Source organism: Chiloscyllium punctatum, chromosome 1 (genome assembly GCF_047496795.1).
Source record: "Chiloscyllium punctatum isolate Juve2018m chromosome 1, sChiPun1.3, whole genome shotgun sequence".
NCBI classification, from domain to species: Eukaryota; Metazoa; Chordata; class Chondrichthyes; order Orectolobiformes; family Hemiscylliidae; genus Chiloscyllium; species Chiloscyllium punctatum.
In genome coordinates this window covers 42479658-42492724 of record NC_092739.1, presented here as the reverse complement: position 1 = coordinate 42492724, position 13067 = coordinate 42479658, and the positions used below count along the sequence as shown (strand labels likewise).

Genomic DNA, 13067 nt, shown 5'->3' with positions numbered 1-13067 from the left:
AACTGGTCCTTAAACTCAATTGCCACTGGAATCAAGAAGACTTCAGCTCATCTTGCAGACGCTACAGGAGAATTCTTTTTAGGTGAGATTTGGTAAAATCAGGTAAAAGCCTTAGGGTTGCTTTCCTGATGTCTTCCTGCTTCCTTCCACCTTTCCCAAAGACAAGTTGAGACACTTCTCAGCAATCCACTTGGCAGCAGCAGGAACACAATTCAGGATTTAAGGTAGCAATTGAGAAGAATCTTCTGCAATAGCTATCTGCCAAGAGTAGATTGGAACATGAACGAATGAATGATTTTATTGTAACACGTATTTGGGAAAATACAGTGAAGTATTGTCACAATCTGCCACCATTTCGGATTACAAAATTAATAAAAATAAATTACTTAAATAGAGCTTTATCTTCTGTTCAATTGATAGAAAAACATTAAGTTGGAAAAATAAGAAAAACCATTTAGCTTTACAGCTCTTCTTGTCAAGCATGGCTCTAGGTTTCTTAAAGTCTCTGGGGTTTCTGTAATGTGTTCCAGCCTCCGGTCCATAAAGATTCCCTGTTCTGAGTCCAGCTGTTGCCCCCCGGAGTCCCTAGCTCCACTGCTGCCTCCTCACTAACATCACTAGGCAGGCTTGATCTGGGCCCACCATGATGCCAAAACTGCAGTTGCTGCCTCACCAACATCGCCATCGGTCTTACTCCAGCCACCTCCGAAATGACACCTCCTCTGCCACCAACAAGATGAAGATAAAGCAAAAGATGACAAAAAAGGAAACAGAAAGAAGGCTACGGTCGACTCGGAGTGGATAGGCTCAGAAGCCCAACTACTACCTACCTTGCTGACGCAGCCAGAAGAAGATGAGTGCTCAGCAGAAATTCATTAAGGCCAACATTTGACATGCACTAAATAGTCTGAAGAGGGAAATTAGCAAGTCCGAGGTCAGCCAAAAGCACAGGCTTGCAATAAGAGGAACAGATTATTACGACTGAGATTAAAATATCATGATCTGGTAAGGAAGCAATTTGCAATTTCTGTCGAAGACTTTCACGACGCAACGGAGCTACAAAATTTACATTTTTATTTTCTTAGAAGTATCTCCCTCCAAGCCCAGCAAAAATCTCTGTGCAATTACTGCGAACAGTGGCTCTTTAAATTCTGCATAACTAAGATTTTAATAACAATACTGATTTTTAGGATTTTTTGCTGACTTGAAATAACATTTTAGGATTTTCCCTTAGCTATAATTTTAAAAGTTTAGTTTAAATCTTTGTTCATGAGACAAGTAGCAGTTAGGGCAGTTGCTAAGTTGCTTTAAATGTGTCAGAGTCTAGCTTCAAACAATTGGGTTTGTTTCGTTAAACTAGTTGCTAAACTGGCTGAAAATGTGTTGCTGGAAAAATGCAGCAGGTCAGGCAGCATCCAAGGAGCAGGAGAATCAAGGTTTCGGGCATGAGCCTGCTTCAGGAATTCCTGAAGCAGGGCTGATGCCCGAAACGTCGATTCTCCTGCTCCTTGGATGCTGCCTGACCTGCTGCGCTTTTCCAGCAACACATTTTCAGCTCTGATCTCCAGCATCTGCAGTCCTCACTTTCTCCTACTTGCTAAACTAGTCTATTTGTCAGTTTTAGAAAAATAAAAATGTTTGAATGCAGCAGCTTGAAAGGAGTATGATATCAGTCTTTCAACAAGAACCATGTATTTTATAGTTTGCAAACTGACTTGATCAATTAAGCATAACTGCAGAACACCTAGATTTAAAAAAAAACATAATTGCTTTAGTATTTTGAGAATGTTGAGGTATTTATTTTTAAATGGTAGTTGGCATTATTGATAAGACAGTTCCGCATTATTAATCAGATAATGTAACATTACTTGTAATAATATAAAGTCACCATAATCTTATGAGATTGTAGGGGTGTTCTCTCATGAGAGAGAGAGATGACTGATGATGGTTTACCCAGAGTGTCAGCAAGCCTCAGTTGTGGGGAGAGGTTGAGAAGGAGAATACTTCATGGTAACCTTCCTCACCGTGAGAATTGAAGCTACATTGATGGTTTCAGCTCAGCACTGCAAACCAGCCATCCAGCCAACTGAGCTAAATTAACCACTACAAGGATGCTTCATTTGTTCACACAATGAAGTGGTAACTCCCTAGGGCCTGGAGAATAAGACATGGACACTTGTCTCAGCTTACATGAATGTAGTAATAGAGGATTCCTGGACACCGTACTCACCAACATCCCAAAGGATGATGCTCCTTGGAACTTTACCGCCAAGGTTGGAAAGGACACTCAAATCTGGAAAGGAACCATCAGAAAAGATGGTGTTGTCATTCCCAACTCACCAAATATGGGAAACACCAATTAGTCATCACCAACACATTGTTCCACCATAAAGACAAGTTCATGACTTCTTGGAGCCACCCACAATCAAAACATTTGCATAATGACTGACTACATCATTGTTCAATCCTGAGACCAAGTGTTTGCCCTCATTGTGGGCGGCACGGTGGCACAGTGGTTAGCACTGCTGTCTCACAGCACCCGGGTTCAATTCCCGCCTCGGGCGACTGACTGTGTATAGTTTGCACGTCCTCCCAGTGCCTGCGTGGGTTCCCTCCAGGTGCTCTGGTTTCCTCCCACAGTCCAAAGATGTGCAGGTCAGGTGAATTTGCCAGGCTAAATTGCCCGTAGTGTTAGGGTCAGGGGTAAAGGTAGGGGTATGGGGGGTTGCGCTTGGGCGAGTCGGTGTGGACTTGTTGGGCCAAAGGGCCTGTTTCCACACTGTAATGTAATCTAATCTAATTACCAAAGTAATGACCAGCGCAGACGATTGCTGGACAGATCATCAACGTATCTGCTCCTCAATGTTCATCAAATGCTACCAGAAACAACCCCAAAGAAACAGTTCAGAAAGAGCTCAACATTGAGTGGCTTCAAGGGTTAAGCAGATTAGCAAACTTCAAATAATGATTTCACTAAAATCTTCAGAGTTGATTTTAATGGAGAGCAGGAAATTGGGAAAGAGCTGAAGACAGCCATCATCTCACACCTTGAAGACTACACCATGTGGGCAGGCTACATGATACATTCACTGGCTTGTAAGTAGCTTGGGTAAGTCCCTTCCTCAACAGACCCACCCAGCAGCAAAATCTGCCAATAGGAAGAAACCTTTCTACAACTAACCTGCTCAATTAATCCAGCCCGACTGGCTCCAACTAGTTCATCCCACTTAGTCGAATTCCTGGGCTCCATGGCTGCTCCTCTTCTTGCAAGCAGTGGCAATGACCACCATTCCCAGTGGGAGTGCTGGTACTGAAGAGCTCGAGCCTCCAATTGGCAAATAGATCTTGGAGGTTGGTCTTGCTGCTACATGATCCAGGAAGCAATTAGATACCTGACTGGGTTTAACCATGTTGGGACAGCCAGGAACGCTCACATCAGGGCTGCCCTCAGCTCTTTAGCCCTCTACGGGGACAATTAAATCCATCTCAACATTTCAGGTCAGTGACCATTCATCAGATGTTAGATCCTAAACAGTAGCCTGGATTTACTGTTGGAAAATCATTATTCCAGTATAAACGGGAGTTGTGCATGGTAACCTGGGCAAATCTCAGTTGTAGCATACTCTGAAAGAATTGATCAGGAAATTGAATTTTCCTCTCAGCAATTTCTCATTGCTTGGAACCCCCTGAAAACTCCCTTTAAATTGGAGACTTCAGTGGATCCTAATGAAAGAAAGCAAAATATTTACTAAGGAAATGTTAAGACTATTAAATGCATAGTCTAACTCCTGAGTAACTATGCAACTCGCCCCACACTTATCTCACACACTCCCCCAACTACATCTCCCCAGACCCTGAACCAACTACTCCCAAGCAGTGCCCCACCAGTCCAGACCAGACTAGACTATCGACCCTAACCCATTGCCATACACGAACCTGTTAAATCCAGCACCCATCCTCTCCATGCTTCACTGGACCCAACTTTTCCCATCTATCCCGACATACCTTAAATCGTACATTACTTAGCTTCCCATTTTGCATCCAACCCACCTTGCACCATATCCCTAACATAACTGGTATTCTACCCTCTACTCACCTGGCAACCTATTACTTTATACCCAACCACCTGCTCATCTGGAATTCTACCATGGGCACTGACCCCCCCCCCCCCCCCCCCCCCAAACCTGGCATCCTAGCATCCTTCCCAGCTGGGTCTAACTTATGTGTCACTCTAGTCCCCTCCTGCCCATCTGGCACCCACCTCTCCCAGCACCCAAACATTGGACAGCAACTGCCAAAGTTGTTATAAAGACCTTCAAATTTCCGAATAAGGCAACTGGCTGACTTCCTAAATCTGTATCCTTGCCTTTTCTACACTGCAGAAATCCCAATCTGCATTTTGTCTTCATCATGATGTAGTGTTAGTTTTGGAAAATGTAACACTGACACATTTTACATTTGGTCGGTCATGACTAATAGAGGCTTTAAAATGAACAATCTGGGTAGAAGTGGGTTCAAAGGTGAATGGATTCACTTTGGTAGATACTGTATTTCTTTTGCAAGAAGTTGTGATTTTAAAGTTATTTTATTTTACAGATCAATTATTGTACAAAAATTCTGTATTAAGAAACAGAATATATTATTCTGTTTATGAATTATTCTCCATCGTGAGAGATTTTGTTTCCGTTGTAACATGCATATTTTGATTGGAAATAATACAATTCCGGAAGTGTCCTAAATTTTCTGGATTCATTTCGAGTGTCTTTTTCGCTTCAAGAGAGCATCCCGCAGAGCAATCTGTCAAAAGAAATCAACTTAAGTACACAGACACTGATGTAATTAACTGTTTAATGTTTACTATTGACACAGCACATCTCAGCTTTATAAAATTTTTTTTTAAGAATCCTACAGTGTGGAAACAGACCCTTCAGCCGAACAAGTCCACACCGACCCTCCGAAGAGTAACCCACCCAGACCCATTCCCCTGCCCTATACCTACCCCTGACTAATGCACCTAACCTCCACATCCTTGAACACTATGGACAATTTAACGTGACCAATTCACTTAACCTGTACATCTTTCGATTGTGGGAAGAAACTGGAGCACCCAGAGGAAACCCACGCAGACACGGGGAGAATGTGCAAGCTCCACACAGACAGAGTCACCTGAGGTTGGAATCGAACCCAGGTCCCTGCTACTGTGAAGCAGCAGAGTTAACCACTAAGCCACCGTGCTGCCTATAAAGTGTACTTTATCAAAGTATTCAGATATGAACTTGCGGTATCCAAGGCTTTTAACAATAATTGACATTGGTCACAAACACTGCCAGCTGATTTTTTTGATGTAGCAGCTGTGGGTCACAGTGGGATTTGAAGCCCCAATCCCTGGGGTCCCCAGCGTACTGACACCAACCGCTTTGCTACCGCTTCCCAACTTTCTCAAATTTCAAACTTTACTCGACCTACCATTCTCATTTTTCACGAATGCTCAAATTTAATTGAATTGTGATCTCCATTATACTACTTCCTTCTGTACAGCTTCATTCCTCAAAACAAGTACTAGAATTGTTCTGTCTCATATTGGGTTAACTGTATTGCAGTACATATCAGAACATTCATGTAATAAGATAGTTAACATTGAAGAATCAATTTGATACCAGTTCTGCTATTTAAGCAAAAGCACTTCCTTGCATTTTGTGATGCTGTTTTTACTGACCCTTTCCACATGCTGTGATGCCTTTTTAAATGCTATTCAGCTCCATCAAATACCCACTCTGATGAGCATTTTCCGCCGATGGCCTCTTGAGAGTTTCTAGCATGTTCCAATTGTAACCCAAGACTAATCAATTACCTGCTTTTCCCTGAACGACCGTTTGCCTTTTGATCTCACATTACGACTGTATCTCATCATCATAAAGTTCTTCTTCTTTTTCTTATCCTGGTTGGTTGTGCTTGCGTAAGGATTCAACTTGATTCTTTTTCTCACGTATTCATTTCTCTCAGATCTTCCAGCCTGGCAGTTTTTTGTTTAAAAAAAATTAATTGCAGCAGATGAGGAACAGAGCATCCAAATCAGCAGAGAAAGACCATTTACAACACACAAATCATAGGGGTAAGAGTTTTGACGATACGTTATCAAAGTAATAGTAAGGCAAAGGTGACTGGATTCTTGGTAAACAAGGGGGCTAAAGGTGATTGGTGTGAATGTGGAGTTCAGGTTTTAATCATGATTTTATTTAATGATGGAGCAGGTTCGAGGGTCCAAATGGCCTATTCCTAATTTGTAAGTATGGCTACAAGAGGCTTCCCACCAAAAGATGAGAATTTTTCATAAAGTTAGGTTCCACAGGTTCCAGCCTGGCACCATTACTGTAAATTGCATAGTTGTTAAAGGAGTATTCAATCAGTTACTAAGAAGTGTGATTAATCAATTAATCAAAGACCAAAGCACTTTGTTATAGTTAACTGCTTTGTAAAGCACAGCTCAGGCTCCTCTCATGTATAAGTACTTTTGGAGGTGTCGCTACTGTTGTAGCGGACTTAATGCAACAGCCAACTTGTGCACAAACTCCCACAAACTATGATCTCAACCAGGAAACATGTTTTGATGATGTTGATTGGAAGCTAAATATTGCCCCAGGATCAATTTTCTGCTCTTCTTTGAAATAGTACAATTCCTCAAAAATGCACTGTGTTATGGACCATGCCAGACCCCCTCAAAACATTTTAGGAAAGTAGCCCGGACCCCTTGGCTACTTGTTTTAAGCAGGTGTAAAGCACATATTCCAGGAATGATGCAGCTGGTCAAACCAGTTTTAAATAAAACAATTTATTTACAAGATTACCGAATGAAACACAAACAAAAGAAAACAGAATACTGAATAACTTAACCCATTTGAAAACTCAATAGATCACTCCAGCTTAATGATGCTGTTCCAAATACTTGCAACAATCCCCATAAACCTCCCTTGGCACAAAAACGTAAAATCAAACACAGGGTCTTACAGGAGGGAGAGAGAGACAGAGAGATGGCAGAGACAGCGAGCGAGAGCAGAGAGAGTAGAGAGAGAGAGATGGCAGACGAGAGTGAGAGTGAGAGCAGAGATTTAGCATGGAACACTTTCTTAGATACAGCTGTTTCTTGGACCAGCAGTTTCGAAACTGACTGACTGCTTTCAGTTAACAGCCAGACTGCTAAAACCAAACGAAACCAGAAAAAAGCTGAGCTGGAGAATTGGCCGCTCCCCTTTCATTGTACAGTGTTATTTTTAAAACTTGAAAGCCTTTTTACTGAGGCAATATATATTAGCTATAATTAAACTGGCCCTAAAACCCGTCAAACGTAGACCTTTCCGAATCACTGCTTTTACGACTTCACTGAAAAAAAGGCAAGGACAACATAACCTTGCTAAAGAAGCAGCATCATAATACTTTCCAATGTCTTAACTGCCCGTTAAATGAAACACAAATTAACCAATTTGCTGAACCTTTTATCTCTGCTGAAAAGGACACACAAAGCCTTAATTTAACATTTCATCTGAAAGACAGCACTTCCAACAGTGTAGCATTCTCTCTGTCCTGCACTGGACTGCCACTCTACATTTTTGTCCACAAGTCTTGGGAGTGGGCTTGAATCTGGAATGTTGTGTCTTAGAATAGAAACTGTTGCCAACTGGTGGAATTATACAGTCATAGAGATATTGAAGCAGACCCTTCGGTCCAATTCATCCATGCTGACCATATATCCTACATAAATCTACTCCCATATGGCAGCATTTGGCGCATATCCTTCTAACTCCTGTCTATTCATATACTCATCCAGATGCTTTTTAAATTCTGTAATTGTACCACCTTCCACCAGTTCCTCTGGCAGCTCATTCCATACACACACCACCCTCTGCATGAAAAAGTTCTGCCTTAGGTTCCTTTTAAATCTTTCCCCTCTCACCTTAAACCTTTGCCCTCAGGGAAAAGACCTTGTCTATTTACCCTGTCCGTGTCTCACATGAGTTTATGAAACTCTAGTAGGTCACGCCTCAGGCTCCGACGCTCCAGGGAAAACAGCCCCAGCCTGTTCAGCTTCTCCCTTTGGCTCAAACCCTCCAACCCTGGCAACATCCTTGTAAATCTTTTCTGAACTCTTTCAAACTTCACACCATCCTTCCCACAGCAGAAGACCAGAATTGCATACAGTATTCCAAAAGTGACTTAACCAATGTTCTATACAGCTGCACCATTACCTCCCAATTCCTATACGTAATGCACTGACCAATAAAAGGCAAAGATAACAAATGCCTCCTTCACTATCCTATCTACCTGTAATTCTATTTGCAAGAAACTATGAACCTGCTCTCTGTTCAGCAACAATCCCAGGACCTTACCAGTAAAAGTGTGTAAGTCCTGCCCTGATTTGCCTTTGCAGCACCTCACATTTATCTAAATTAAACACCATCTGCCACCCCTCGGTCCATTGGGCCAACAGCTCCAATTTTGGTGTCAGCTGCAAACTTATTAACCCATACCTCCTTTGCTCACATCCAAATCATTTCTATAAATGACAAAAAGCAGTGGACCCAGCACCGATCCTTGTGGGACATTGCTGGTCATATTGCGATTGTGGGACTTTTCCCTGGAACCAGCAGGCACAGAGTGGGATGAAAAGCCCGTTTTCTGTGCTGTAAAATATAAATTCATATTAGCTCTAAGGGGAGTCTAAAAAAATTACAGAGGCACAAATTTACAATAATTATAAGAATTAAGAGAAAGTTAGAAATCCTGTCACAGGAATTTCTTAGAATGTAGAATTATTTGGCAAACTATTGTTGAAGCAAAGTCCATAACTGTTTTTTAAAAAAAGAACTAGATTTTTTTAAAGAACTTAAATGACATGGAAAGCAACCAGGAAAGTGAATTAGGATGAGTGGCTCATGCAATAATCAGAGTGGTAAGACTTGATTAATTCAGTGTTAGTGGTGCTGGAAGAGCACAGCAGTTCAGGCAGCATCCAAATAGCTTCGAAATCGACGTTTCGGGCAAAAGCCATTCCTGATGAAGGGCTTTTGCCCGAAACGTCGATTTCGAAGCTATTTGGATGCTGCCTGAACTGCTGTGCTCTTCCAGCACCACTAATCCAGAATCTGGTTTCCAGCATCTGCAGTCATTGTTTTTACCTCGTTGATTAATTCAGTGGCCTCTTTCTATGTTGTAACATTATGTCATTTTCACAGACATGACCCCTGAATTGATTGACTGCTGGGAAATGCTCTAGGATATCCATGATGGCTTGAAATGTATCATAAAAATGCATATTCTCTCTTATCAATTCAATAAACTATGTTTCTTCAATGTGGTGCAGAAGAAAACATACACTTAGGCAGTGGGAAACTGTGATGCTCTGGACAGCCAAAGAGCCATAACCACATAATCAAGGCTCACGCAAGAAAGCCTAGCTTTGCGAAGCAGCAGAGAGTTGTCATTACCTATGGAATTCACAGATAGAAGCTCCCGATGTTAGGAAAGAAGAACAAATAAAACAGGGTGGGACAGCAGATAGGGAATCAAAAATGCATAAAATTAACTCTGTTCACTATTAAATGACTTGGAGAATAGAGTCTGTATAGCATTTTATACAATGGAAATTCTGAGTCAGCCTGTTTATTTATTTTTTATAAGATTCCATTCGGTCCAACAAGTCCACACCAACCCTCCGAAGAGTAACCCAGCCAATTTCCTTCTGACTAATGCATCTAAAACTATGGGCAATTTAGCATGGCCAATTCACCTGACCTGTACATCTTTGGACTGTGGGAGGAAACCGGAGCACCCGGAGGAAACCCATGCAGACACAGGGAGAATGTGCAAACTCCACACAGACAGTTGCCCAAGGCTGGAATCAAACCTGGGTCCCTGGCGCAGTGAGGCAACAGTGCTAATCACTGAGGCACTGTGCTGCCTGTTAAGGTACTTGTTGGAAGTAGATAGTTCAGCAGGATAGGGAAAGGAAGATTAATGGTCAATTTCAGTTGAGCTCCAAAACAAATACTGCCATAGAGGTTTATGGCTGAATAACATACAAATATGTTAAGAGCTTACATAACAACAGAAATGGGATAAAATTACAAAAATGACATTTCTCCACTTGCAAACCAGATTATTTTCAATACACAAGAATTTGTCACTGATTAAGTTTTGGTGGAACTGAAAGGAGACCAATTCCTCAAAAATGCACATTTTTCAATGTCTTTACTGCCCAGTTAAAAGAAACAGAAATTTGTCAAATGTGTCTTTTAAAATTGTCAAATATATATTTTGCTGCAACTTTGTGCTCTCTTGAATTGAGACATCCAACAATGTTAAGATGTAGATATTTAACTAAAAATCAAGAGTAATCTCCAAGAGATTTATAGTCCGGGGGTAAGTAGGAAAATATTATCAAAGGAGAAAAGTGCTCATATTATTTTTAAGACAAAAATAAGAAAATAAAGCAAAACTGTGTCACAGAATATTCAGCAATGATTTCTTACCTTTGCTGTTGCTAATCGAGTTTCTTTGTCTGATTTAGGTTTTTTATGGAGACGCTCTATATTTCGCAGTGAAAGCTGCTCTCCTCTGAAAATACAAAAATGTTACAATTAAATGTTGAAAACTGAAAATACAGATTCCCTAGAAGGGGAAGGCAATGATCAATCACAAAGTACTCAATGGTTTCAGGGGGCATCAAAATAGCTGTCTATAACAAATGACTGGGAGAACTTGGGAGTCAATTAGGTACTACCACTGACTTACTACCAAAGATATGCCTTGTTCCAATGTTAACTTAGGAACATTTGAATAGATATTTGATGGAAGAACTAAGATAGGTGAATTAATTATGGTAGATCATTGTGTAGAAATAAACATGGCACAGAAGACCAACCTACCTTTTGCAGCACCAAGTTTAGACCCATCAAAAGGCTGTTTTGTGTTAAAAAGTGCTCCATTTGCATGAGTAGATGATCTCAATACTTAATTTCAGAAATGCGTGTTTTATCCACCTTACAAGTTAGTGAATGGGATCAAGTAGTAAATGTGGAGTGATGACTAGATGATATGCCATGTTTAACACAGCGACACGGACCATAACGAATTACAAAGCTGGTTTCAAGTTAAAAGTTGTTACATTTGCTAATTTGTCAAATACTTCTACCACATTGAGGGAATTTGGTGTTGGGATTCCAGTGAAAAACTAGAAGAATGAAAGATGAAGGAATGTGCCCAAACGAAGATCCCAAAGACCAAATACAGCATGAGAACAGGGTGAAGTCACTTAAGAAGCATATTGTTGCAATTGGTCCTCAAAGAGTGATGAAATAGTTACATCACCACCAGAAATACAATTGATATAAATGCAGTTGATAGACCAAATCAAATAAAAAAATTGAATGTTGTTGCAAAAGGTAACTCAGTGACCAGCTGTAGACTTCAAACTTTCTGAAACAAGAAAATGCCAAAACTGATTCAGAGTGGGTTATGATTCCACAACCAAAGTGACTTACACTGAATTCAATTAGCTCTGCGTCAGGTGTCAAAGATAACGTATTTAACAGTTTTTAAAGCACTATGACTGTAGTTAAAGGAATCCTTGTAGAATTAATTGAATAAAACGTCAAATTGATTTTACTTGAAGGGGTTTTATAAATATATACTTGTTGTATATGTCAACCCCATTTTTGTAAGGGCTTAGAGGCTTCAAAGAATTGACTTGTACACTCTGATCTAGGCTATTTTACAAACGGCATATGATTACTATGGTTACAAAGAGGCCACTTCATGCTATTTCCAGCATATTGAAAACAAGTTTTAAGTTGTCAGGAATGTATACTCAGCATGACATTAAATTTTCAGTTTTCATTAAGCTTGGCAGTATTGTTCTGATTGATAAACCTGGTCCAGTGCTTTTGCACTTAACATGCTGTGTGTTCATTCACATAATCTCGCCAGGTCATGCACACCTTCGCCTTGGCACACATCACAGCCGTTGTCTTAAATACAACTCGCAGCTCACAGCACTGAGTATAAGTCACTGCTTACTGTTTCAGTGTCTCCTTGGCAGTTTAAAATGCTCGCTACCATAATGATGAATGTCCCTCCTTTACTGGGAATTGGTGAAGCAACTGACCTGGGGTGGTTAAGGGACAAGGTAGGAAAGAGGCAAGATTGGCAGCAATCAGGATAAGGTGACATGTTAACTGAAGGGTGTTTATGGCATAGTATGTTCAGATAATAAAAAGTTTTTAAATAGAAGCGAAGTCCTCTAAATTGTAAGGAATGTGGGAATTTCTTGTGGCATAGACTGATTACACTGAACCAGAGAGATTACATAATATAAACCTGATCCGTGAAACAATGGCGTTCTGTTATCACAAAAGCAGAGATATTTTAACAGAAGGATGCTTAAGTAAATTTAGTACAGTTGCATATTCAACACAATCTCCCAGACTTCATCTGATTGCCACAGTCGTAATGTAAAGTAAAATGTACCTGCTTTCATCACTGTCATCCTCAACAATTTTTCTTTTTTGACTTTTGCCTGGGGCAGCATCAATTTCTTTTGCAATTTGGGCAAGACGGATTTTCTTAAAATCTTCCTGTGTTAGTACTCGGCTGGCACTGACGATTGCAGCTTTGACTTTCCGTGCTTCTGGAGGTATACAACTCATCTTCTCTGCCTTTTGAAACACAAAATTGTGTTGTAAACAATCCAACATAAACAAATTAACTAGCCAGAGGTTTATTTCAAAACCTTGTATCTGACAATAAATCAAATCAAAACAGGTTTGTGAGGAAAATTTCCTGCTTACCATCTTTTTCTGCTGCTCTTCATCTGAAGAATGATGAACATCAATCCACCCTTCCTCATCTTCATCATCACCCTCCTCATCTGAACTTGCACTCTCCCATCCATCTACAAGACCAAAACATTGTTTTAACAAAAAAGGAGAAACTAAAATACAACAGTAAATTACCAAAAAAGAAAATGAATATTGCAAGAGCTTCCACCAGAAAAAAAGAGAAGGAAGTAGACTGGG

At 40.5% G+C, this 13067-nt stretch overlaps 1 protein-coding gene across 1 annotated transcript in view; it reads right to left on the bottom strand.

Moving 5' to 3' along the window:
* Positions 1–4566: 4566 nt before the first annotated feature.
* Positions 4567–13067, bottom strand: part of sdad1 (SDA1 domain containing 1) — a 62588-nt gene continuing 54087 nt past the window's right edge. Inside the window, exons 17-21 of the mRNA XM_072549229.1 lie at positions 12840–12943; positions 12520–12707; positions 10524–10608; positions 5852–6013; positions 4567–4797 (exon numbers count right to left, since the gene is read on the bottom strand). Of these exons, the coding sequence (XP_072405330.1) occupies positions 4750–4797; positions 5852–6013; positions 10524–10608; positions 12520–12707; positions 12840–12943 (587 nt within the window). The 3' untranslated portion in view covers positions 4567–4749. The remainder of the gene's footprint in view (positions 4798–5851; positions 6014–10523; positions 10609–12519; positions 12708–12839; positions 12944–13067) is intronic.